At 44.0% G+C, this 22,146-nt stretch overlaps 1 protein-coding gene across 2 annotated transcripts; it reads right to left on the bottom strand.

Annotated features, from left to right (window-relative positions):
• Positions 1-350: 350 nt before the first annotated feature.
• Positions 351-21,484, bottom strand: tnrc6ba (trinucleotide repeat containing adaptor 6Ba). 2 transcript variants are annotated; one of them, XM_084741623.1, is made up of 21 exons: positions 20,692-21,484; positions 19,129-19,150; positions 18,006-18,443; positions 14,947-17,889; positions 13,041-13,205; positions 12,682-12,878; positions 12,127-12,201; positions 11,294-11,497; positions 10,958-11,077; positions 10,637-10,762; positions 9,455-9,625; positions 8,342-8,455; positions 8,015-8,225; positions 7,106-7,273; positions 6,789-6,935; positions 6,389-6,532; positions 5,851-5,943; positions 4,620-4,823; positions 4,235-4,302; positions 3,833-3,972; positions 351-2,891 (listed from the first exon to the last, which is right to left on the bottom strand). In XM_084741623.1, exons 1-21 carry the CDS (start codon positions 20,746-20,748, stop codon positions 2,324-2,326), a joined length of 6,375 nt encoding a protein of 2,124 aa, XP_084597749.1. In that variant the 5' UTR covers positions 20,749-21,484; the 3' UTR covers positions 351-2,323. The 2 variants fall into 2 exon arrangements, with proteins under 2 accessions (XP_084597749.1, XP_084597750.1); XM_084741624.1 differs by lacking the exon at positions 10,958-11,077 and having other exon boundaries at positions 20,692-21,479.
• Between the last annotated feature and the right edge of the window lie 662 nt (positions 21,485-22,146).

Below are 22,146 nucleotides of genomic sequence, written 5' to 3'. Positions count from 1 at the left end.
ATTTCTTCATTACTCATTTAAAAATACAATAAGTGAAAAAAAAAACAGGGATCAGAAGAAAACATTAAGAGCTGCTGCAGAATAATGTGGCATTCACCTTAAAACGAACTTGTCCACCACAGCTGACAAGTATAGGGTAAATTCTTGGGAAATACACCATCAGTATCCAAGTCACTGCTCTATTCACCGTGTGGAACAATGTCCTATTAACTTCACAGTCCCACGGCACAGGAATAACGTGTGAATTCAAAAGATAGTTGGCATTTAACCTGAAACAGTGAAGGAAAATGTGCAAAGAATACCTAACTGTCAACAACTCGGTGGCACAAATCAAACAAACCACTGCAGACTTCAATTCAACCTTTATTATCTTGTTCTTTTCCGCTTTAAATTAATTTCCTCTCCTTATTGTAACATCTGAAATAAACGAAAACATCCTGAACAGGAGTGATAATAAAGACTGACTTAATTTAAATTGATACATAATAACAAAAAAAACAAAACAAAAACAAAACAAAACAGTAAAATATAACAGGTAATGTCTTTAACGTGTCTGTAAAACACTGTTCCAGCTCAGCTTGGTATGGTAGGATTTGGCATCTTTAACAGAAATGCCTTCAGTTGGTTGCTTTGTCTTAAAAACAAAATATTCTCTTATTGCATTTGGCAGAAAAAAAAAATACAGGAACAAAATGCTGCTAAAAAACACAACTTAAGAGACATATGCAATAGTGCCAATGTTTTTGAACTTTTTAGCTATCACAATATCCAGACAGTCCACACGCAAACTACACACACGCCCTTTCTCTCAAATGCAAGCTGTCAGATTAACATCTATTCACTTCCCTGACTGGAGCAGATAAGTGTTCAAAAGCAAGCACACACACAAACACACAAACATTTCTCATGAATCTCTCATGGACAAGAAAGAAAGAAACATTCAACATTGTAGCAATAACACAGACACTCCCGATATCATCATCTTCTTCGTCACATCCTCTTCCATTCGGTCATACTGTCATCACTCCTTTCATGCACACACAGGCAGGCAGGAGGGCACCTTGTACAGCGAGTAAATAAGTGAACATAGTCATCATTAACATCATGACAATATATAATAATAATAATAACCAACTCGATTTCTTGAGTAAGAAAAAATACAATAGCGAGGTCAGTGTTTGAAGGGCAAAAAAAAGGACATCTCTTGGATTTCCACAAAGTTTCACACATTTTCTCTTTTCTTTTAAAACAGAAAAAAAACCATGATAAACAACCAACGTACATCAACGAGGAGTTACAATTTTGCTTGTCAAATATAAGAGCAGTGTGTAACTGATGAGAAGGTGTTATGCTGCTGCTGCTGACATGGCGGGCGGGCGGCCGCTGGGTGTTAGCCAAGGCCACTGCTGTTGTAACATTTAGTCGTCCTGTAAAGGTCTGTGTAGTTGTGTTGTAGCTCTGTTTCAAAAAATGGAGGGATTTGTGGAGGATGTGTCAACAACAAACCCAGAGGCATATAGTGCAAGTTTGGCTAATGTTGTTTTTCTTTTGATTTTTTTTTTTTACCCTGGGTCCCATGTTGATGGCATATTTCCACCAAGGTAGAGGTGTCAGTACCTACTTAAAAACGCTCTCCTTTCCTTTTCCAGACCTCGAAGGTTGCTGATCGTCCGTTTTTTGACTCAGTAGTGTGGCGCTGTCCCAAATTTTTTTTCTACAAACTCCAGATCCTTCCCCACTCTCAAGCTTCCAAACGTGAGAACTCAGAAGAAGTATGCCAGCCAGGTCTAAGAGGGCTCAGTCTGCAAGTCTGAATTCTTTGAGATTCGACCATTAAATAGAAATACAAAAGAAAAAAAAAAAAAAAAAAAGATTGTGGCACACTAAAAACAGCAATAGCTAAACTTGTTGACGTGTACGACTCTGGCTGAGCCTGTCTACAGTGCATGCCTGAGTGATTGGGTCTCTGAATGCAGATGGTGGGATTTGGAGTAAAAAGACAAAGAGCTATCCAGTTGAGTCCTAAGAGTTTAATGGATTTCACCTTTTTCCCCGGTTCAAGTTTTACTGTTGTCTTCATTTAAAGTTAAGCGGCTTAATGTGTGTGTGTGTTTTTGTGTAAATGGTGTGTGTGTGTGTGTGTGTGTGTGTGTGTGTGAACTGCATGTAGCCTCTGTAGTATGAATGTCTGCGTGTTGGTGACCAGTGTAGCTTTAATTTATGTCATCTCTACGTGTAATTAAATACAGAGTGTGACATATGTATTACAACTTGTGTGTAAGATCTGTGTGTGTGCGTGTGTGTGTGTGTGTCAGTCAGACTCTCAGATGGAGTCGGCCCCACCGCCCAGCAGGTCCCCTGGCAGCAGTGAGGCGGGGCTGCCCATCTGGTGGCGATCCTCGAGTGCTGGGGAACCCCAGAGGCTACTGCTGGGGTACCCCGCCCCGCTCATCCCACCCATCCCTCCCCACAGACCCTGCCTTCCGGCCTCCACACCTCCGGCCCCGCCCACACCGGTCCCGTTGCTGCTCCACTGGGCGAAGATGCCCAACCCGGGCCCCTGGGCAACAGACTGGTCCGATGAGCTGCCTGTGCTGTCCAGACTCTGCCACCCAGAGCTGGAATGCCCGGCTCCTCCGTTTCCTGCTCCTCCAGGTGTTGCAGCTGCTTCCACTGCTCCTCCAGCGCTGCTGCCTCCTGCTCCGCCTCTCTCGCAGCTAGCTCCGTTACTGTTAGCCCCCACAGCGGAGGCTGCCGTAGGCCCGGAGCCTGCAGAGCTGGCGGCGGTCCCTCCGCTCCCTGCTCCTCCTGCCTGGGAATGTGCAATGTAGCGAGCCACATCCTCCTCGCTTACAAACTCCGCCAAGATGGTGGTGTTACCCAGAACACACCTGGTAGAGCCAAAAAAAAAAAAAAAAAAGTAATTAACATTATAATATGGCAGGTATGTGTCAGGCAAGACTTTACAAGTTCAGAATAGGTATTACGATACATGAAGGCACAACAGACACTTCCTGTTTAATTTTATTTTAGCTTGTTTTGTACACAATATCTTTTCAGTTGTTTTTTTTTTTTTTTCACACCAAGTTTTTGTTTTTAGTTTATTTTTAGTTAACTATAATAACCCTGTGTTATACTGTGTTGATGTAAGTTAACAAAACATTCAGTCTTCTTGCGTTTGTTGACAGCATTTCACAGGCAGCCCCCTTCATACCAACCAAAAATTCTGTATATAAATAATCAAATAAATATAAACATGTGACAACAATGAATATCTGTGGAAGCAGCCTTAAACTATGTAGTGATACTTGTGGTGTGGAAGTTAATTAGTACAAATGAACTTCAATAAACTTTAATTACAGCACCTCCCACAAGTCACAAAATCTGTCTACTGGTGCATCTAAAGTTCAATAATTAACTCGTTTTATCTTGTTTGTTTGCACCGTACAAACACAGAAAAGCGACACTTTATGGTTTTACAGAGGTTATGTGCGGCAGTATTTCTTGGCTGGGACCAGTAACCTCTAGGAGTCTCTCCTGGTTGCTAGGAAACTGGTGCATGCCAGGAAATAGTAAAGCCCATAACACCTGTAAAAAGTTGAATTGCCATTTTTACATGTCAGTTTTGGTATGGGTTAACAAATAAAATACATTTTAACTAGTGACCTGTAGAGGTGCTGGTGCACAGATTTTGCCAGGCTAGCCGTCACCCACCTTTCCAGCCTTTAGGCTAAGCTATGTTAACTGGCTACTGCTCTCAGGGACATATTTGGCATACAGACATAAGAATGATATTCTTAAGCTATTATCAAAACATTAGACTGAGCCTTACATGTGAAGTGCACTCTGGGCCTTGGCAGCCTCCTGTTTGGAGCCGTAGCGAATCAGAGCGGTGCCCTGGGTCAGGCCAAGGTGAAAGGTCAGCAGAGGGCCGTGCTGCATGCAGATGGTCCTCAGAGTGGAGCCGTCGATCTGCAGGAATATACAAGATGGATGATGGTTAACTTAAAGTGATGAGTATGAAATTCTGAACAGTGTTTCTGTATGGATTTACTTTTTTGTCCCTGATTATGTTTAGTGCATACATTAAGTGAGATTAAACATGACAGCCTGGCAGTAAGAGTTACAGTTACAGCTCTAAATCTTTACAAACACATCAAAACAACCAAATCTTTTATACTGTTTTCCCCCCCAGCACTTTGAGCAGTTGTTTTTGTAAAATGTGTCTGTTTACCTGTGGCGTGAGGTTGCTGAGCACCAACCAGCAGCTTTCTCGAGAGCTGCCGTCACTCCAGGTCGAGCCTGCAAGGAGAGAGCAAACAGAAAATAAAAAAATCTGAGTGAGAGTTTTCCACACTCCCTGCAAACACAATCCCACTCTGTTTTTCCCCCTGGCTTCTCAAATGTACTAAATGATGAATAACTTTGCTTGCTGCTTCGACAAAGTCTTGGCTGCTCTTCCAAATCAAATATAAATGGACTCTTAAGTTCAAAGGAGCACTGTGTTGTTGTTTTATCTCCCAGGTACATTTAAATCAGCTGAATATTTCAACAAGTACTGCGTCTGAATGAGGGAAAGGGACAACCCTGTAAGCAAAACAACCTGAAAAATGCATTACCCGTGGTGCTTGAGCCACCGCCCCAGCCCCGGCCAGCCAATCGAGGTGCTCCTCCAGACCAAGGCGAAGGTGATGGCTGCTTTTGACTGGCTAGTCCTGGAGGTGGGCGGGACAGCTGGGTCTGGCTGCTGCCACGGCTGGCTTTCCAGGACTTGTGTCCGATGGGCTCTGGGGGCCAGCTGGTCTTGTAGTCTGTGTACTTTGCTGGAGGGTGACAGAAAAGTGAATGAGAGTGAAGGGTTTCATACCATCATACCAACACCAGTGTGGTTACCAAGAAGTTCAAGACTTTCAATGGTTAGGACAAAGACAAGACTGCTTACAGTGTACAATTATTAAGACGTCAGACTCATGCCTGAAACAGAAGCCATTGATCCTTACTCTTGAGGGATTCTCTATGTCTACTGTGAATTTCGCTTGTTTGATATCAAATAACTTAATAATTTATAATACCGCATGAGACACATCTCCAGCATAACAATGCTCCAGCTTGTTAAAACATATTGTAGATGATTATGCATGTGGTCCAGGTTTTACTACAAATTAACCAACAACACAACTAAGATATCAAATACAAGTCACATGCAAGTTTTGACTTTTATCATTCACTTAGGCGCAAATGATGTTCTCAATGCACAAAGGCAAATTATAATGTGTGAAACAATAATTAATAGGGCTGCAACTAATTTGTATTATTTCCATTATGAATTAATATGTCAATTATGTTCTCAATTAACCCACTGTCTGGTCTGTGAAATAGAAAAGTGAAAGATCTCAAAGTTGGAACTGTAACATTAGTTTTATCTATTTCTGTTTCATATGTGGCTGATAAAGTGAACAGAATAGTATAAAACGGCCGAGTAACACTGTTAGATGATACGTGGTATAAAGTTAAGAGCAGTAGTGCATCACTTTTAACAAGAGAGAGATGAAGAAACATCTAGAAAAACTATGTTACAGGACTTCTATAAGCAGAGACACATTCCATGCGTTTATAATCCTAATATATCTTGCTTCAGTGTTGACAGAAAGTAAATAGGACGATGCTGCATTTGTGTGGAGCAGTTGTCCTGCTGTGACAAGACATGTCCAGTTTGCAGGGCTTATAGAGAAGCATACTGTTGCTCTCTGCAGCTTGTTCTTCAGGTGAATCCATGCTCTGACCAGGCAAGCAATCCATTGCACTGCATCAATGCACGTTATGCAAACTGACGTGTTCATGTGTGGATACCTGAGTTGTGTGCGTTGTTGAGGGGACTGTCTGAGGCACTGTAGGGCCAGGCACCAGGTGAAGGCAGCAAGGTGTTGAGGGGAGGGGTGGAATCTGCAAAACAAGGCAAAGCCCAACTGCATTAGCCATTTTTTCATGAATGAATGACTAACAACTCTTCCAACAGATAGAGTCTATAGACTTGAATGGAGACTTGTTTATTGGCTAAAACACACACACACACACACACACACACACACACACACACACACACACACACACACACACACACACACACACATATATGTATATATATTTTTAAGCTGTTGACACCAACCATACAATTGCTGATGTTGCATCTTGCTTAAGTTTTATTTTGTTTCCTTGAATTTAACTAATGCAAGGTGAGCAGAAGCAAAATTACAGCAAAATATGTGCATGTGTTTGCAACTGCCATAAAGTAACAAGGTAAAGTGACTAACCAAAAGCTAGATGTCAGTGTAATACAGCAGTGTCAGCACATCTTATGGTAGTGGGAGTGGAACTGTTAAATGCTTACCAGTATTATCTTGTAACAACTGGTGCTCAGTATCATTGAGGTTGGGGGACACCGCGTTTCCCATCATGCTCCCTGGGGTCATGTAGGGGTCAGACTCAGGGTCTACACGGTCAATTCCCTTCCAGGGCACACCAGGCTGGAACTCTGAGAACAAACATACATGTTGTCTGTTTAACTAGTTTTATGAGACGTCCCTTAACCTTAGAGACGCTGAACCTCAATCAACACTTCAACATGAGAAAAACCACAGGTAAGAAGTCTGATTTTTACGTGTTAGAGAGAAAACTCTTGGATAACGAAGCAAAGATTTTTTAATCTGTTTATTTTCTTTTAACCCTTTTAAACCATTTCAAACCCTGGGACTGTCCAGCTCAGCCAATCCCTTAAACCTGTTACTAACCAGGGGGCCAGCTGGGCGTGGTGGGAGGCTTGGTACCCATCTTGTTGCCAGGGGTGCGATGCCAGTTGTCACTCAGCCCGTCTCCAACCATCATGTCATACTGAGAGTAGGGCGAGCCCCCTGGCATCTTCATGGGGGTGACAGGACCTGGAAGGTTGATGAGATTGTCTGTTACATCACTGAACACCAGATGGGTTCACTGAACACCTTAATATGTGACTTCACATCTAATCACATTAACACTCAACACCCTCACATTTCCTGCATTCTCAAATACAACATTTGTATGAATACAAAATAAATTAACAACATCTCACCATTTTTGTGGAATGCGTTCTCAGGTGAGGAGGTGTCTGGAGAAGAGTGCCCCTCCATCATCCATTTGAAGCGGGACTGCTGACCCCCTAGGTCCTTCATGCCCCCAGGCCCCCCCACCACAGAGCCACCCAGGTCCAGACCAGGGAGGTTCACTCCAGAACCAAAACCTGCTCAGAGGCAGAAACAGAACAGAGGAAAGCATGAAAAGCATTATAATATTTAACATACATGCAGTTAACACAAAACATCTGATGCTACAAAACCATAACAATACAACATACTCTAAATTCCTCAACATAAAATCAAACTAAACTGGTTAATATGTGACCTCTTCAAAATGTAGCACATGCACATTACACTGGCACGAGTGAGTCTTTTTAGGGCTGCCTCCTGCAAGTCAAAACTTCAAATCATAAGTTGGAAACCCCTCACTCAACTGAGATTCTTCAAATCAAGCAGCAGTTTGTTTTTTTGTCAGTCACTGTGCAGTTTACTCAAGGGGACACTTCAGCCCCTAGAAGTAGCTGCAAAGTGAGTGCTCCTTGCTTTTTCTCCTGGGTAAAAGCATTCCACTATGTCAAGTTGTCCTGTTCGCTCAGTAGATTTATGTGACGGATACAGGCAGCTGCGGAACCTGGGTGAGTCTGAAAACCTTAATATACTCCCCGAAACATATATGGACAGCTTTGGACACCATGGATGTGTAGTAGTGAGTGAGACTGAGTGCTTCAAAGTAAAGCCATCTTCTACTGGCTTTTGTTTGATATCTACTGTCAGTAAAAAAATGTTTTGGCACATACGCAATCCATTGTTCGCATAGTTAGCACAATAGTTGATGAGTTGGGTACAATCCTTCTTTTTTTTTTTTTTTTTTTTTAAATAAAAACTGTCTAGAACCAATTGCTCACCAGAGTATGGTCCAAGAGTTTTCTGGTGCAGGTCAGCCACAGATCCCGCCAGACCTGGGTGGGGCAACGGATCAGCCCCAGGCAGTTTGTGACCCCCTCCACCGACTCCACCATGGTGGGAGGGGGAGAGTTTGGAGCTGCCGCCTAACCCCCCAACCTGCTGATGCTGCTGCTGCCTCTGCTGCTGGAGTACTGCCATGATCCTGGCCAGCTGAGGAGACACAACCCAAAAAAAAAAAAAAAAAAAAAAAAAAAGACAAAGGTTAGCTGCTGGGAGGAGGACTGGGAAAATGACAAGACCGAGTGATATGTTACGTTTGTTTGTACCTGTTGAGGGTCAGTCTGCTGCCGCACGTTTGGCGTGAACTTCCTCTGGTTTTGCAGCAGCTGCTGTTGCTGCTGCTGTGGCTGCTGCTGCTGCTGGAGGAGGAGCTGACAAGCCTGAACGAACACAGACAGAACAAACAGAAGAAGAAACAAGGCAGGAGTGAGACGGCAACAGCGGGGGAAAAAAAAACTCTCCGCACAATGATTTTCAGGCTGTGCAAAGACAAATCCACATGTCAGCTGAATGCTATGTAAGACTGAAAGAGTTTTTGGCTCCAATGGGAGGTAATCAACATTAACTAAATATTTTGTCAATGAATCAGAGCTGTAGCAAAAGCTTGTTTAAAGAAAATACAACTGCGTTAGAATTTTGGAAAAAGGGTAAAAGAGTGTGACCCCTACTACAGGATGTCTCATGTGTAGAAAACCACATTGCTTGATAGGACTATGTGGGTGAGTTTGTTTCTCCTGATGAGTATTCAACAATTTCCAGACAATGTGAGAGAGAGGCAGAGTAAAAGCCCACGTTATTGACATTTACTGCACATATACAATTATATATCTGCTAAGGATGATTTGCTTTTTCTTCTAAATTTTTATGAAATTTCCAACGCGACCTCATTACAGAAGAAATTCCCAGCTGCTTGTTCTAGGATTTTTCCCATCCTCCTATCACAGAAGCAATTCCTAAACTCATAGCTGTTTCCTATCCTATCTCAGACCTTATTATCTTAAAAGAAATGCTGGTCAGTACAAATTCAGAGGTCACATGCATCAAATAAGGAAAACCCTATCACTTTTTAGCTATTTTAAGCCCAAATCCTCTGGCCAGTCAGGTAAGCAGTTATGCTTTGATTTTGCTGATCAATGATCACTGTCGTTACATAAAAAAAATTAAAGAAATATGGCTTCTTTCTGTCTGCAGTTCGGAAACATGTTTATGTCATACCAAAAATCTTAGTATTAGCCTAAAATGAGATAAGATGGGGTTTCAGACTGTGAAGTGTCTGTAATGAGGCCCCTAAACTTAGAAATACTGACATCCCATTATTTCCTTCAGACCTGTGATGAACCCTACAGTGGTTTTCAGAGATGTGTAGTGCTGCTTCTCACCAGCTGAAACTGTATGTGAGGTGGGTAGATGCTGCTGAGCATGGCGATATGCTGGGGGGACAGCTGTGGAGGGAACACACCTCCCCCCAATCCTGCCACTCCTCCCACGCCGCCAACACCCCCCACGCTCCCACTGGGAGGGGGCATCTGCTTTAGCACGGAGCCTGGCACCTGGAGACAAGACACAACGGCAGGAAGGCACACCTGTTACCACAGAAACGCTTTGGTGCTGTTACCACTAGCAACCACATTAGCTTACTGCTTCTCCCCGATTAACATCGATTCTCTTTCATGTTCTCATTAGCTGGTGTTAACAAGTGACTCGACCCAAGAGAGTGAATGAAATTGATTCAATTCCTGGAAAAGACGCATTTCACTTTGTACTCTTTAGAAGTAAGCGGGGAAACATGATCAGTGTTGTACTAAGGAGTGATTATGTACTCAAGGGACTGCACTAACAAATACATGCCATGCACACAACCAGCAGGCCACGCTGCGTAAGCTCACAGAAAGAAGAATCAGACAATTACACACTGCATCACAAAGTTCACAGCACAAAGACAAGTCTGTGTAGCACGCAATTGAGACCAGCTACAGCCAGCTCTGTGTGCATTCAGTCGCACACCATACTTTTTGCGTTGCTTTCAACAACATCAAACTCGCTCTGGCCTGCATTCTGTCACACACAGCACCATGACAAACAATCTGCTTGTATTATCAATTTAGTTTTAGAAATCCTGATTTTATATTTTAGAAAAGGTACAACAGCCTGGAAACACAAATAGTTTTCCACTCTCTGTTTTTTCTTTTCTCCATTCTTATCCAGACCTGGAAATGACTAAAATCAAAATCCATACTGCATAGGAACCCTGTAGATATAGTGTAGATTCACCAGCCAATTTAACACGAATAAGCACAAGAAGATTCACTGAAATTGTGCTTACAAGCAAGAATGTAGAGTTGGGCATAGCAACGAGTTAAACTTCCAAGTTGAAGAAATTCTGTTTTTAATTGGTTACTCAGCAGCAAAAATAAACAGTAACAATGACTCACTCCAAAACCAACAGTACTTTACACAGACAGTCAACCCACACACTTCCTGTGTCACCGCTAAGTGTGAAACATGTAGACAGATGGGAAGAACACTGATGATGTCAGAATAAAAGCAAAAGCATTTAGTACCTGAGGTGACAGGAACTGATGAGGCACTTGCGCTCGTATCCCTGGGGACTGGTTTATAGGTGGGACACTTGGCTGGTGTCTTGACTGAGCCATCCCTCCACCGCTGCCAAAGATACTGTGACCGCCCTGTGATTGAATATGGAAAATTAAACATCGAAGACTCGTAACAATGGTGACATATACATTAAATATGTGCAGATTAAACAGAACTGGACAGACTGGAGAAGGTATAATTGTAAGCTTTTATCTTTGGAAAACGGATACCTACAAAAACCTAATGTAAAGATGGCAGGACAGAAACAGGAGGAGCGGTTATCTTACTTGTCTAAAGGGGATAGTGTGGTTGAAGAGGGAATGGGGCTTGTAGACAGTGGGTGGTGAGTACAGAGAGCAAGGACCCTCCTCCCCAAGGCACCAATCCTGATTGGTCAAAGGCAAGGTCTGTCACAGTGACAGCCAATGGAAGACCAATTTGAGGGTGGTGAAGGAGGGGGGTGGAGAGGTAGAGGAAGGTTGAGACGGGAAAAACGGGGTAGACCAGGAAGACAAGGTAGAACCACAAGAGGAAATAAAGATAGTGAGAAAGGACAAAATGTTTATCTAGACATGAGAAAGACATAAGAGACAAAGACTGCTGAGATGGCAGAGATGCATTACCTTGTCATAGTAGGACCCAGTGTCCCCAGGTGCCGCTTCTTTGGAAACAGGTGGACGATAAGCCATTCCCCCTCCTCCTCTTCCTCCCTTCCTCATATCTCCATTGTAATCGTTCATCCCCATGCTTCTTTTGTCTACATCCATCTTCTTCTCCTGGAGAGAACCTGGGGCCAGGTCGATGTTTGGCCCAGTGGGATCATCATTCTGTCCAGCAGAAAAGGCCACTTTTACTAATATCATCATCATGCAACAAATAACCAACCCGCTAAATGTTGACATTGCCATGCCACAATAACAGTTGCTATGTTAACACTGACAATGTCTCTTCAATCTGATTGAAATTATGGAATCAGAAATTCAAACTGTTTACATGAAAGCTAAATAAAATAATCAAATAAAAACTGTGTTAAACAAGCCCCAAAGCATTCATCAGATTATACATGTGCAAACTGGTTCTGTCCGCTGTGAAGTGTCTAATCTGCTGGAAATATAACAGAAGAAGGAGCAGCAGTGGTTCCAACTTGCCATACACCAGTAAACAAAGAAGAGGTGTTTCTGCCCAATTTTCAAGATGGACCCACATTGTATCCTGTGACCAATATTAGCATCTTTAAATTGTCTTCAAGCATCCTTTAAGAATTTAAAACAGGTGTGCGCAGACAGAATATATTTATTCCAAACAATCAGAATAAGTATTTGCAGTTATTATTTTCCTACTGAACGGTTTATCAAAGGTTTACACCATCTCAACCCGATTGAAAATTCCAATCCAATCTGGCTGAATTTAGCCAGTCTCTTACAATGGAGGTGTGCTATGATATTTTCAGCCTTACCAGCAGCCCCATGTTGGAGAACTGTCTGTTAATGGGGCTCATCCAAGAGTCTCCTCCACCAGCCTTCAGTGGACCCTAAGAGACAAATACAAAATGAGCAGAGGCAATGATTTTACAAGCACTACAAGGGTTTTAACAGAGAATTTAGAAGAACAGTGGAAAACAATTTTTCTACATTCCAGGTTGAGACAAATTCATAGTACCAACTGTGTACTTTCAACTTTTACATTGTCAAAGTTAGTTTATTTCAGATTCAGAGATATCCATGAGATAAAATTAGGGCTATTTTCATTTTTGATTAATCCGTGGGTTATTTTCATGATTAATCTTTTGCTCTATATGATGTTCTAGGTCTAACAAAAAACACTCACCAGAGTCAAAGTTAAAAACCCAAACACTGTTCACCTGCTATCATAAATGACAATGAAGCAAATAATTTGTCATTTTTGCTTGAAAAACTACTAACATATACCATATGAAAGTTGCAGGGTTCTGTTTTTAATGAATCTTACATTTTTTGTGCTTCAAGATTATTTTTATCCACCAATAACTCACCTTGCTGCTGGGCTTCTTCCCAGCATGGCTCTGTCCCCAGCCACCGTTGCTTCCTTGTCCCCAAGACGAGCCGCTTCCCTGGGAGCCAGCGCTGTTCCACATGCCGCCTCCCTCCTCCTCATCCTCCCAGCTTGAGTGACGCGAGGCAGCCACAGAGCCCTCTTTGTCCCCCCAGCCATCTTGCATAGACTTTGAACCTGCAGGAGAGGAGAACAGATTTGAAACTGATATCCATTCCTTGGCTTTCTATTAATGGACTATTAAGCATGCCAATGTCCAAAATGTAGTTTTGCAAAACCAGATATCCCACAGATAAAATTTAAACCACAAATGCTTTAGTTTAAATTTGATTTCCTAACCAGATTTGATGGGGTTGGGAGAAGGGTTTCCCCAGCCCGTTGTCTTCCCTCCAGCATCGTCAGGGTCTCCCCAGCCAGTAGGGGCGTCAGTAGGTTTTCCCCAAGCTGCCGTGCCATTGTCTACTGTAGGACTAGTTGGAGAAGTACCACCCCAACCTGATGGACCTGCAGGCACAGATGATAACACAGGTTAAGATGAAGTAATCTGGTATAGACATCTTTAACTAAGGACACAATACAAGTCTAACATCTTGACTCTGCACACATAGAATCAATAAGTTTTGTTAATGTAGTTTGATGTCAACTGAACAGTGTGCATGTATGTGTTAGGACTATGCAAATTCTCTTCCTCGCATGTACTTTTTTGATAAGTTATTGGCTTGATGTGGTCTGGCACATTCATCTAAAATCAAAGAATCTTCTCAGCAGTCACAGCATTACTCAGAGAATATTCAGTGGCAGAAAATGTGTTTTTAGCTCAGCTGTGCTCAGTTGGAACATCCACTGAAGGCAGTATTGTGGCTGACTACTGTTAATGTGGTTTTGAGATGAAACTGCAGAGATAGCAGGCAGGTGGCTGGCTGAAAAACAACTACATCTCTCATGACTCAGTTGTCACTTTGATACACTGAAATTCCACCCTTAACTGTAAACAGCGGATCAACCATTCCTATAAAGGCAGCAATATTTTTGAGTGGTAAACTTGCTGTGACGTGATTTTCAGTTGGAAAAGAAACTGTCAAAATGCTTCAACATCTTGAGCTGTCAAACTGCTACAGCTGCTTCAGAAATGAGCTCCAATTCAGACAGGACATTCAAATAATAAAAAAAACTGCATCATCCTTAAAACCAAGCTTCCATGTGTGAATGCACATAATTTGTTTAATTTAAATTCTGTGTGTACTACTGTCAGAAAAGAAAATGCTATATGGACACAAGCATTTAGTCTGAAAATTAATGAGTGGCAGTGTCTTTTTTTCAATTGTTCCCAATTATGGGAGAGTGTCTGCCTCAGCGTGTGGCTTCCAAAAGCAAAGACACTGCACCCAGCACCTTTTTTCTGAGTGCTTCGAGTTGAAAATCTCTAAACTTTTCAGAAAGGCACTGGTGTCATCTATATGGCTTTTTTTCAGGCAACTTAACATATACTGGATGGAAACTCGGCACCCTGGTAACAAGAAAATGAAGGAGAGGCTCGTTCTGTCCGTGTCAGACGTGAAATCATAACAGAGGCAGAAAAGCCCATTTGTTGAAGCAGATCAGTCATGCTGCTGGTGAGTGTTGTGCTTTTATTACCCTACATGTTGTGAGCATGTTGTTAGCTGTGTAGTCAACACTCTGTGAATGTAGTATTAAGTTAACTTCGTAGTAAATGTTAATTGTAATGTCAACCCACAAGCAGCTTTTTTGTCTCTCACCACATCCCAATGCACTTTATCACTCTGCCAACTGCTTTCTGCCAGAGAGAGAGGAAAAAAAAAAAAAACGCTTTGGGGACAGGGGCCCTGAAGCAATCTTTTTCTTATTTTGGGAATCCGATTCCTTCACACTGTGTGAGTAATCCGTGCTTTCTAATTTTCCTCCACCTTACATCTTATCCATACAATTTATCAATTGTTTGGTCTTTAGTCTAGACATGTCAAATATTGTGAAAAATGCTCATGAGTGATGTCTTCAGATCGCTTCTTTTTTTTTCCCCACCAACAGTCAAAAAAAAATCATCAACATCAAATCAAGACTCTTCACTTAATCTGGAGCCAGCAAATGTTTACATTTTTGCTTGAAAAACAACTATTAATCAATATGCAAAATAGTTGGCAATTAATTTTCTCACAATCAAACAATAGCCTATTTGCTGCAGCTCTAGACTACATTGTGGTCAAATTCACAATTTGTGGGGTCTTACCCATAGCTGAAGTTTTTCCAGGTCCATGGCCAGAGTTGAAGTCTCTGTTTCCTCCGAGCCCTGCAGCCTGTCTGCTAGGCTGCTGCTGTATTGGAGGTCCCTGCTGTTGCTGCGGCTGAGCCTGACCCTGGCTGTGTGGCTGCTGGCCAGCAGGTGAGCTGTTCTTATCCCACAGGTTGACCGGCTTGTAGTTGTAATGGGTTGGGTCTCCCCATGCTGATGTTCCATCGTCTATCTCGTTCTTCCTGCTGATAGACTGCGGCGAGGGCTCCTCCCAGCCGCTAGGTTCAGATCCACTTCCACCTCCTCCAGAGCCACCAGGGATGGGCCCCGAGGTCCAGCCTGAGCTTTGGTTCTGATTCTGGGCTTGAGAGATGGGTTTCCTCCCCCCGCCCCCTTGCATAGCCCCTTGGTCCAATGCTTGCTGTCGCTGTGGATGCTGATTGCGGGGCTGTGATTGTTGCTGTTGCAGTTGTGCCTGCGGGCCTGTGATGGAACCCGACTGGCTGTTTGGCATCTGGTGCATTTTGTTTCCTCCACCCCAACTTTGATGGGGTTTGGACCCCATGCCGCCAACCACTCCCATTCCCCCTCCTCCGCTCCCGCCACCCCCTGTGCCCCCTGCTCCCCAGGTTCTCCGGGGAGCACCATCGTCCCAGCTCCCCCAACCACCCGCACCAGTATCCCCACCTGAGTTACCTCCATTCTTCCTCTCATCTTCCCATCCTCCTCCGCTATTTGATTTGGACTGTTGCTCTCCCCAGTCCCTACCTGCCCCAACCTTCTGCCCTGATCCCCACCCACTTCCTCCTCCATTCCCTCCCATTTCTTTCCACCCCCCTGTCCCTTTCTCCTCCTCACTTCCTCCCCAGCCTCCACTCATTTGGTCACCCTGCTGCCCAGGATCACCCCATCCTCCTCCGTTTCCTCCTCTACTATTGTCTCTCCATTCCTCTTTCCCCCAACCCTTGGCCTCCTGGCCATCTCCAGCCCCCATCCCTCCTCCACCCCAGCCTGTAGCCTTGCCCTGCTGGCTATGTCCTGGTATTACCCCCGACCCCATACCAGGTCCTGTTGTGGTCACTGGCCCAGATTGTGAGACGCCAAAATTCCTCATGTTGGGGCCTGAAGTTGGTGGGGCTCTCCCAGACAGAGACGCCCCACTACTGCTACTGTTGCTGCTGCTCTCCCAGCCCTCTCCAGATGACCCAGCAGATGGAACCAGGGAGGGATTGGCCCCAGGACCCATAGATTCACTGATTTGGGTCCTGGGTCCACCAGAATACTGAGACGATGGGTGTTTTGATGTAGCTGATGACGATCCACCTTTACTTTGTCCTCCATGTTCTTCGAAGTCCCAGGCCGTGTTTTGTCGGATCTGTGTTTGGCCCCAGCCTGTGTTGGACAGGACCCGAGGGTCCAGATCAGACCGGCTGAGCAGGTTCTGTAAGGCAGCTTCAGCGTTAGGTGCTGAGCGGCGAGAACGACTATGACTGCTGCTAGGTCCGCTCCCGTTTCTGGAATTTCCCCCGCTGGATGAAGATCCTCCCTGTGCTCCCTGTCCGTCTCCTCCCACACCCCATTCCCCTGTCTCACCCTCTCCCTTCTGATTGTCCCAAGCTCTGGTCAGAGTGGTGGCGGTTGAGGAAGAGGAGGTGGTGGCAGGGGGGTTACCAGCTGTGCTGCCCCCACTACTGCTGCTGTTACTGCTGCATGCTCCGCCCATTCCCTCACCTCCTGGATTAGCTCCACTAATACCAGTGGAGCTCCCACCCCAATCACCACTGGAAACTCCTCTCTCCGCTCCTACTCCTGATGACCCCCACCCTCCCTGAGATACCCCGGAGGTTTGACTACTGTTTCCCCCAGTTCCAGCACTGCCCCAAGCATTAACCCCACTAGTGGAACTCGGATACCCCCAACCCGAGGTCCCATTATCTCCTTCAGCAGCTCCGAATCCACCTGTGCCACCTCCTCCACCCTCCCATCCATCAGTCCTTGAGGCACCCGTTTTGGAGTTAGCTGCAGGGTAAGAAGGCTGGCCTCTCCAGGAGGAGGCGAGGCTGTGGTCTCCCACGCTCATCTCACCTCCGCCCACACCACGGTCCATTCCTCCCCCAATCCCTTCCCCCCCTGCGATTTTTGGTCCCGCTGATTCGCTGTCCCACTTCCCCCCTCCCATCTCTCTGTCTCTGGATTGCATTTGGTGAAGTTGGCGCTGATGGGTGCTTGATTGATTCACAGATAAAGGTGGGTGACCCCCCAGCACCCCGACTGCCCCGCTTCCCAGCCCCAGGCCCAGGGAAGCAGAGTTGTTGGCAGACAAAGACCCTCCAGGGCCCTGGTGATGGAAGGAAGACGGGCCTCCTTCCCCTGCAGCAGCAGGCCCATCCTGCTGCACCAGGGCAGGCCAGGCCGAAGGGTTGGCATTTGGATTGAAATTGGCACCTGGAATCCCGCTGCTGCCGTCGACGGGGCCACTGGCGTCATGGCTCCCTGGCACAGCGGAAGCTTTGGAAAGTGAGGAGGGCTGTTGTAGCAGAGACCCAGCTGCAGCTACTGCATTCCCTCCTCCAAGATGACCCTGGGAGGCAGCCATCCCCCACGCCACACCGTTGGACGACTGCATACATTCATTGGGCAAAGAGAACGAGGAAGTGGGTGAGGATTGGTTGCCAGAGGCACTGATGCTGTTCACAGGCATTCCGTTGTTGCTGCTGCCCCCTCCAGCCCCGGTGAAAGAAGCTCCTCCACCATCACTACCACCGATGCTCGGCCACTCCTCCAGGTCGTTGCCATCGACAATCACCTTCTCCCTGCCCTGAGAGGAGGCCTGGCTGCCTGAGCTCGACCCCCACATGGAATTTGCATAATTAGAAGTAGTAGTAGAAGCAGCAACTGATGATGAGGTGAGGGCCAATGAGGAGGCAGCTGCACCAGAATCTGAAAAAGCAAATCCCACAAAAGAGAGACATTAGAGGCCAAAAGAAAAAGGGCAATTATCCTAAATAATCTTTGCATAAAATGGATGTATTCTAAATGTGACCTACAGCACTCACCTGAAACAGCAGCCATGTTTGCATTGGGGCCGTCCCCTCCTCCTCCCCCTCCCAGCAGCATGGAGGACAGTGGCGGCTGACCCCTCTTCAGTAGCACTTTATGGTCCTGCTGGCAGCGGAATCGCGGCGGCACTTCTCTCGGCATGTAGCGTGGCTGCTGCTGAGGCGCCGGGGCTCCGCCTCCGCTACTTGTACTGCCGTTTCCAGCAGCACTGGGGCCGCCAGCGGTGGAGGAAGAAATGGTGGCGGAGGTGGGCTGTCCGTTGGCCACCGCCAGGCGCTTGGCATTGTTGCCGCCCTGTGACGGGGTGGCAGCACTGCCAGGGCCCAAGGTGGCTGGGGATGGGGAGGCAGAGGGGGTGGGTCCAGGGCTGGGGGAGGCAGAGCTGCTCTGAGTGGCAGGAGACTGGACAGATGCCGGCTTGGTCAACTCTGGCACTGCAGGAAGGGAGGGCAGAGAGAGAAAAAGAAGATGAAATGAAGCATCATTAAACCAAGTACGCTAGCAGCACTAACTACATTTATAAGGAAAGGGAAGAAGCTGCAAAGAATTCCTGGATGCAGATACTTTGGGGTCATAAACGGTTGGACGGTTACTGTGCCAGAGGAATGGTGACACCAGAAATATAAAATCCAACAATAACTACAATTAACATATTATCACAATCCATTTCAACAAAAGACACAATGAAACTAATAAAATTAAAGGTCAGTTGTCAGAACATAGTAAACCCCAGACATCTATATCTTAATGTACTTCCCTACTTACACAAAGTCATTGAAGGAAGGCAGTTGCAATATTACTTTTGCAACATGTGATGTTGTAGCAACCTACCAAATAAAATGCCTGAGTGTCGTCACAAGCTCGTTATTCTTAAATGTCGCCGGTATGTTGTCCCAATGCTTCCACTACTTTTTAAAGATGTGATGTTTTAGCAACAATGCAGCATCGTCACCAACATCATTACATAAAGTACAGGAAACAACATGCACAGATGTTGCAAAAATGCCATAGAATATCTGTTGTGTTGTAAAGTTTCAACAACGTAGAAACAACCTAACTAATAGTAACTTTGTAACTGTTGTATGTTGCAGGTACATATATGTTTGCAGGGCTACTTACCTTTGTTTTTTTGTTCTGTGACCTAAAATGAGGAGGAAAAAACACTTCAGTTATTAAATCAGTCTTTCAAATGCATCAAATTGAGGACATCATGAAAAAATTTAATCACTTCATTCAAAAGTCAAACCTCAGTACAACACGTGCTGAACAAAGATGAACAAGGAGCGTATAGGACAAGAGACAACATGGGGTTTGCAAGAATCAAACTGTGACTGTGGCTAGATTAAAAACATCTAGGAGTGCCAGGATAATAAATACATCACCCTCCATTCAAGTTCCTGTAGTTGTTGAGACATGCTGTGTCTAAAACAGTAATCTCACTGACAGGCGTAATCCAAACATTAATGTTGACTGCCATGATTTGGTCTTCTTCCCATTAGTTTCACTTCATATCTTCAAAACTGCCCCCAGGTTAACGAAATCTTTCAGCATTGTGCTCATCACAAACTCATACTCCAAGAGCAATTATGCTGCTGATTGTGTGTTTGTTAAAACGATTAGTACATTTTAGAATGACAAAGGTTCATTCTGAATTTCCATCATTCTGCATTCCCCAGAACAACTATTTCAGATGAATTATCAAAAATATACAAATGTTTGTCATCCTGCTAAATACCATATGTGGATATATATATTTGGGCATATGAAAGTTAGTCAAGAGTCTGGATCAAGTGTCCTTTTATGGCAAATTAAGTTTATAAAGACTAAAAATTCTCATTCACACATCCAGAGTTACTTATGTGGCTTAATATTAACATCCATGACAAGTTGTTTCATGAGAGTGATGGAATCACTTTCTTTTGATGTAAGTGTAACTTCTCATAAATAGAGCCTTAAAGTTAGAAAATATCAATTTAATATAATCCTAACTCATCCCAAAAATAACACAACCAAAAAAAAGCAAAAATAGTAGCCGTCAGAGATACATGCTAATATCTTTAAGCACCGGTCCCATGGCCCACCAAGCCCCTACATTTGGTGGCCAAAGTACATTTTTGGGGGCCCAAATGTAAAGTGAAGTAAGGCCAATATAGAAAAAGCCATTTAGCAAACCTTAACATAAACTTTATTAACTGTGACACATGTGTTGTCCATTTTCCCATTACCTGTGATGTGTAGTTTCCATAAGGCAGTGTCTCTGATGAGAAATCACACTGACAACTGAAAAATGGCAACACACACCACAGTACATTTTGTCCTTAGATGTGTCATATTGTAGTCATTTAAAACTCTGGCTTCATTCACTCCTAAATTTGTGTTACCAGTTAATTTTTCCATTGTCTACCTTTTGTATTTCTGGTGCTTCTGCAAAGATTGTGTTAACAGTTTGAGTGCACTTAATAAACCCATACTTCAGTAGCCCCAACATATCAGCAACTAGCCAGTGACTAATTCTGTTTGCTGTTTTCATAGGATGCTAAACTAAAAGGTGCAGAGATTCAAGATGTTTATGGAACTGCAACATTGTGTTGGTGAATGCCAGCATTGGTTCTCAAGGCTGATCAACCTGCTGAACACACTGAACGTGGCACTGAGCTTGCTAGTCACTGTGAACACGCTTACCTTCTGAGAGGCTTCCCTTTTCCTTTTGTCGTCTTTTTTCCTTTTCTTGTCTTCCATGAACTACTGCTCCTGTCCTGATACTCCTTTTTCTAGAGAAAAAAAGAGAGGACATTCCAAAATATGGTCACACACTCACCATCACAGAGTGCTTACTTGTTGAGCCACTGCCCTTTAAATGTTATGTATATCACTGCTCATAAAACATTGACTAATAGTTAATAATGAGTGCAGCAAAAACCAAGGGGGAAAACAGTATCACAGTTGCTACATGGGCACGTGAGCCTCTGTGTGCAAGTGACAATGGACTTGCATGCTTGATTGGATGAATCAGCCATCAGGTGCTAGAGCTAAGAATACTGCTGGACATGTGGGCAACCAACACAGTAATTATCCCTATCACAAGCATGCAGAATACCGTAAGCTGATCACACTGGTAGTTTAGATGGTTTACAAAGGGCTTGATTTAGTCTGCCAACTCATCTTGTCAGCAGACTGACTGAATGTGCTATGTGGCTATGGGAATCATAATCACTGACTGACTGAAGGTTAGAAACTCATGCTTGTGCTTTAATTGTTCCTCAGATGGAGTGTGAGCAAATCTTCTGGATTACGCTCTTAAACAGCTTTGAGTCAAGAAACGCGAACACCAAATAGTGCACTGTCATTAGGATCCCCAATACAGAAACAGAGAGCAGGCTGACTTGGACAAAACCAACTGACATAATATCCTTGTTTAGATACCTCAATATTGTACTGTATTCTACTGTAATGAAAATTTAGAGTAAGGTTTGATGATATCAATGAGCAAGATATTTCCTTAAAAATTACATTAGTAATGTAGATGTGACGGTCAAACGGGTAAAGACATTCACTGATCACTTCACTGAGCTGTAACAGTGGAATAGCCTTATAAAATCTCGTCACTCTACTAGTTATGTGCAATAATATCGGCTTGTCATTATAACAGGATGACAAAGGCTTTAAAAATGAAATTCTGTTATCAGCCTAACATCTATATTTCTGCCAATATGACAGCCAATAAGGAAACACTTCTATTATGCTCATGCAGTATAAGTGTGTCTTTGTTGCGCTTGTTTTTTTACAGGTCCAAAAGGGATAGCAAACTTGTTACTGCAATAATTGCTTAGCTTCGATCATGTGAGGAGAAGCTAAATCATGTTCCTTCAAAGCTACAAATTTAATTGTCCATCAACAGAGCTTAAGAGCACTAGCCATTCTTTGGTTTGGTTCTTCCATCTTAAGAACTGTCATCCCAATCATTATGACATGTTTTTGAAGAACAAAGAGACACAAGCACCATAAAAAAAACCCCCAAAAAACCCAAAAAACACTGCTGTCAGCATTATTTTTTTTTTTAATTTTGCCCAGTGAATGTATACATTTTCTCTTTTATGTCTACATCAGCTAGTGGGCCATCACAATAAGAGTAGGCAT

Source organism: Lutjanus erythropterus, chromosome 17 (genome assembly GCF_056507025.1).
Source record: "Lutjanus erythropterus isolate fLutEry1 chromosome 17, fLutEry1.hap2, whole genome shotgun sequence".
NCBI lineage: Eukaryota > Metazoa > Chordata > Actinopteri > Lutjaniformes > Lutjanidae > Lutjanus > Lutjanus erythropterus.
Note: the sequence above shows the minus strand (reverse complement) of the source record. Positions and strands in the feature narration are given on the sequence as shown.

Coding starts and splice junctions, on each gene's coding strand:
- tnrc6ba (XM_084741623.1), bottom strand. CDS start 20,748: ATGGAAGACAAGAAAAGGAAAAAAGACGACAAAAGGAAAAGGGAAGCC. Junction 11,498..12,126: donor TCTCCAACATGGGGCTGCTG/GTAAGGCTGAAA, acceptor TCTGCTGGACAG/AATGATGATCCCACTGGGCC. Junction 4,303..4,619: donor CGGTGGCTCAAGCACCACGG/GTAATGCATTTT, acceptor CTCTCCTTGCAG/GCTCGACCTGGAGTGACGGC.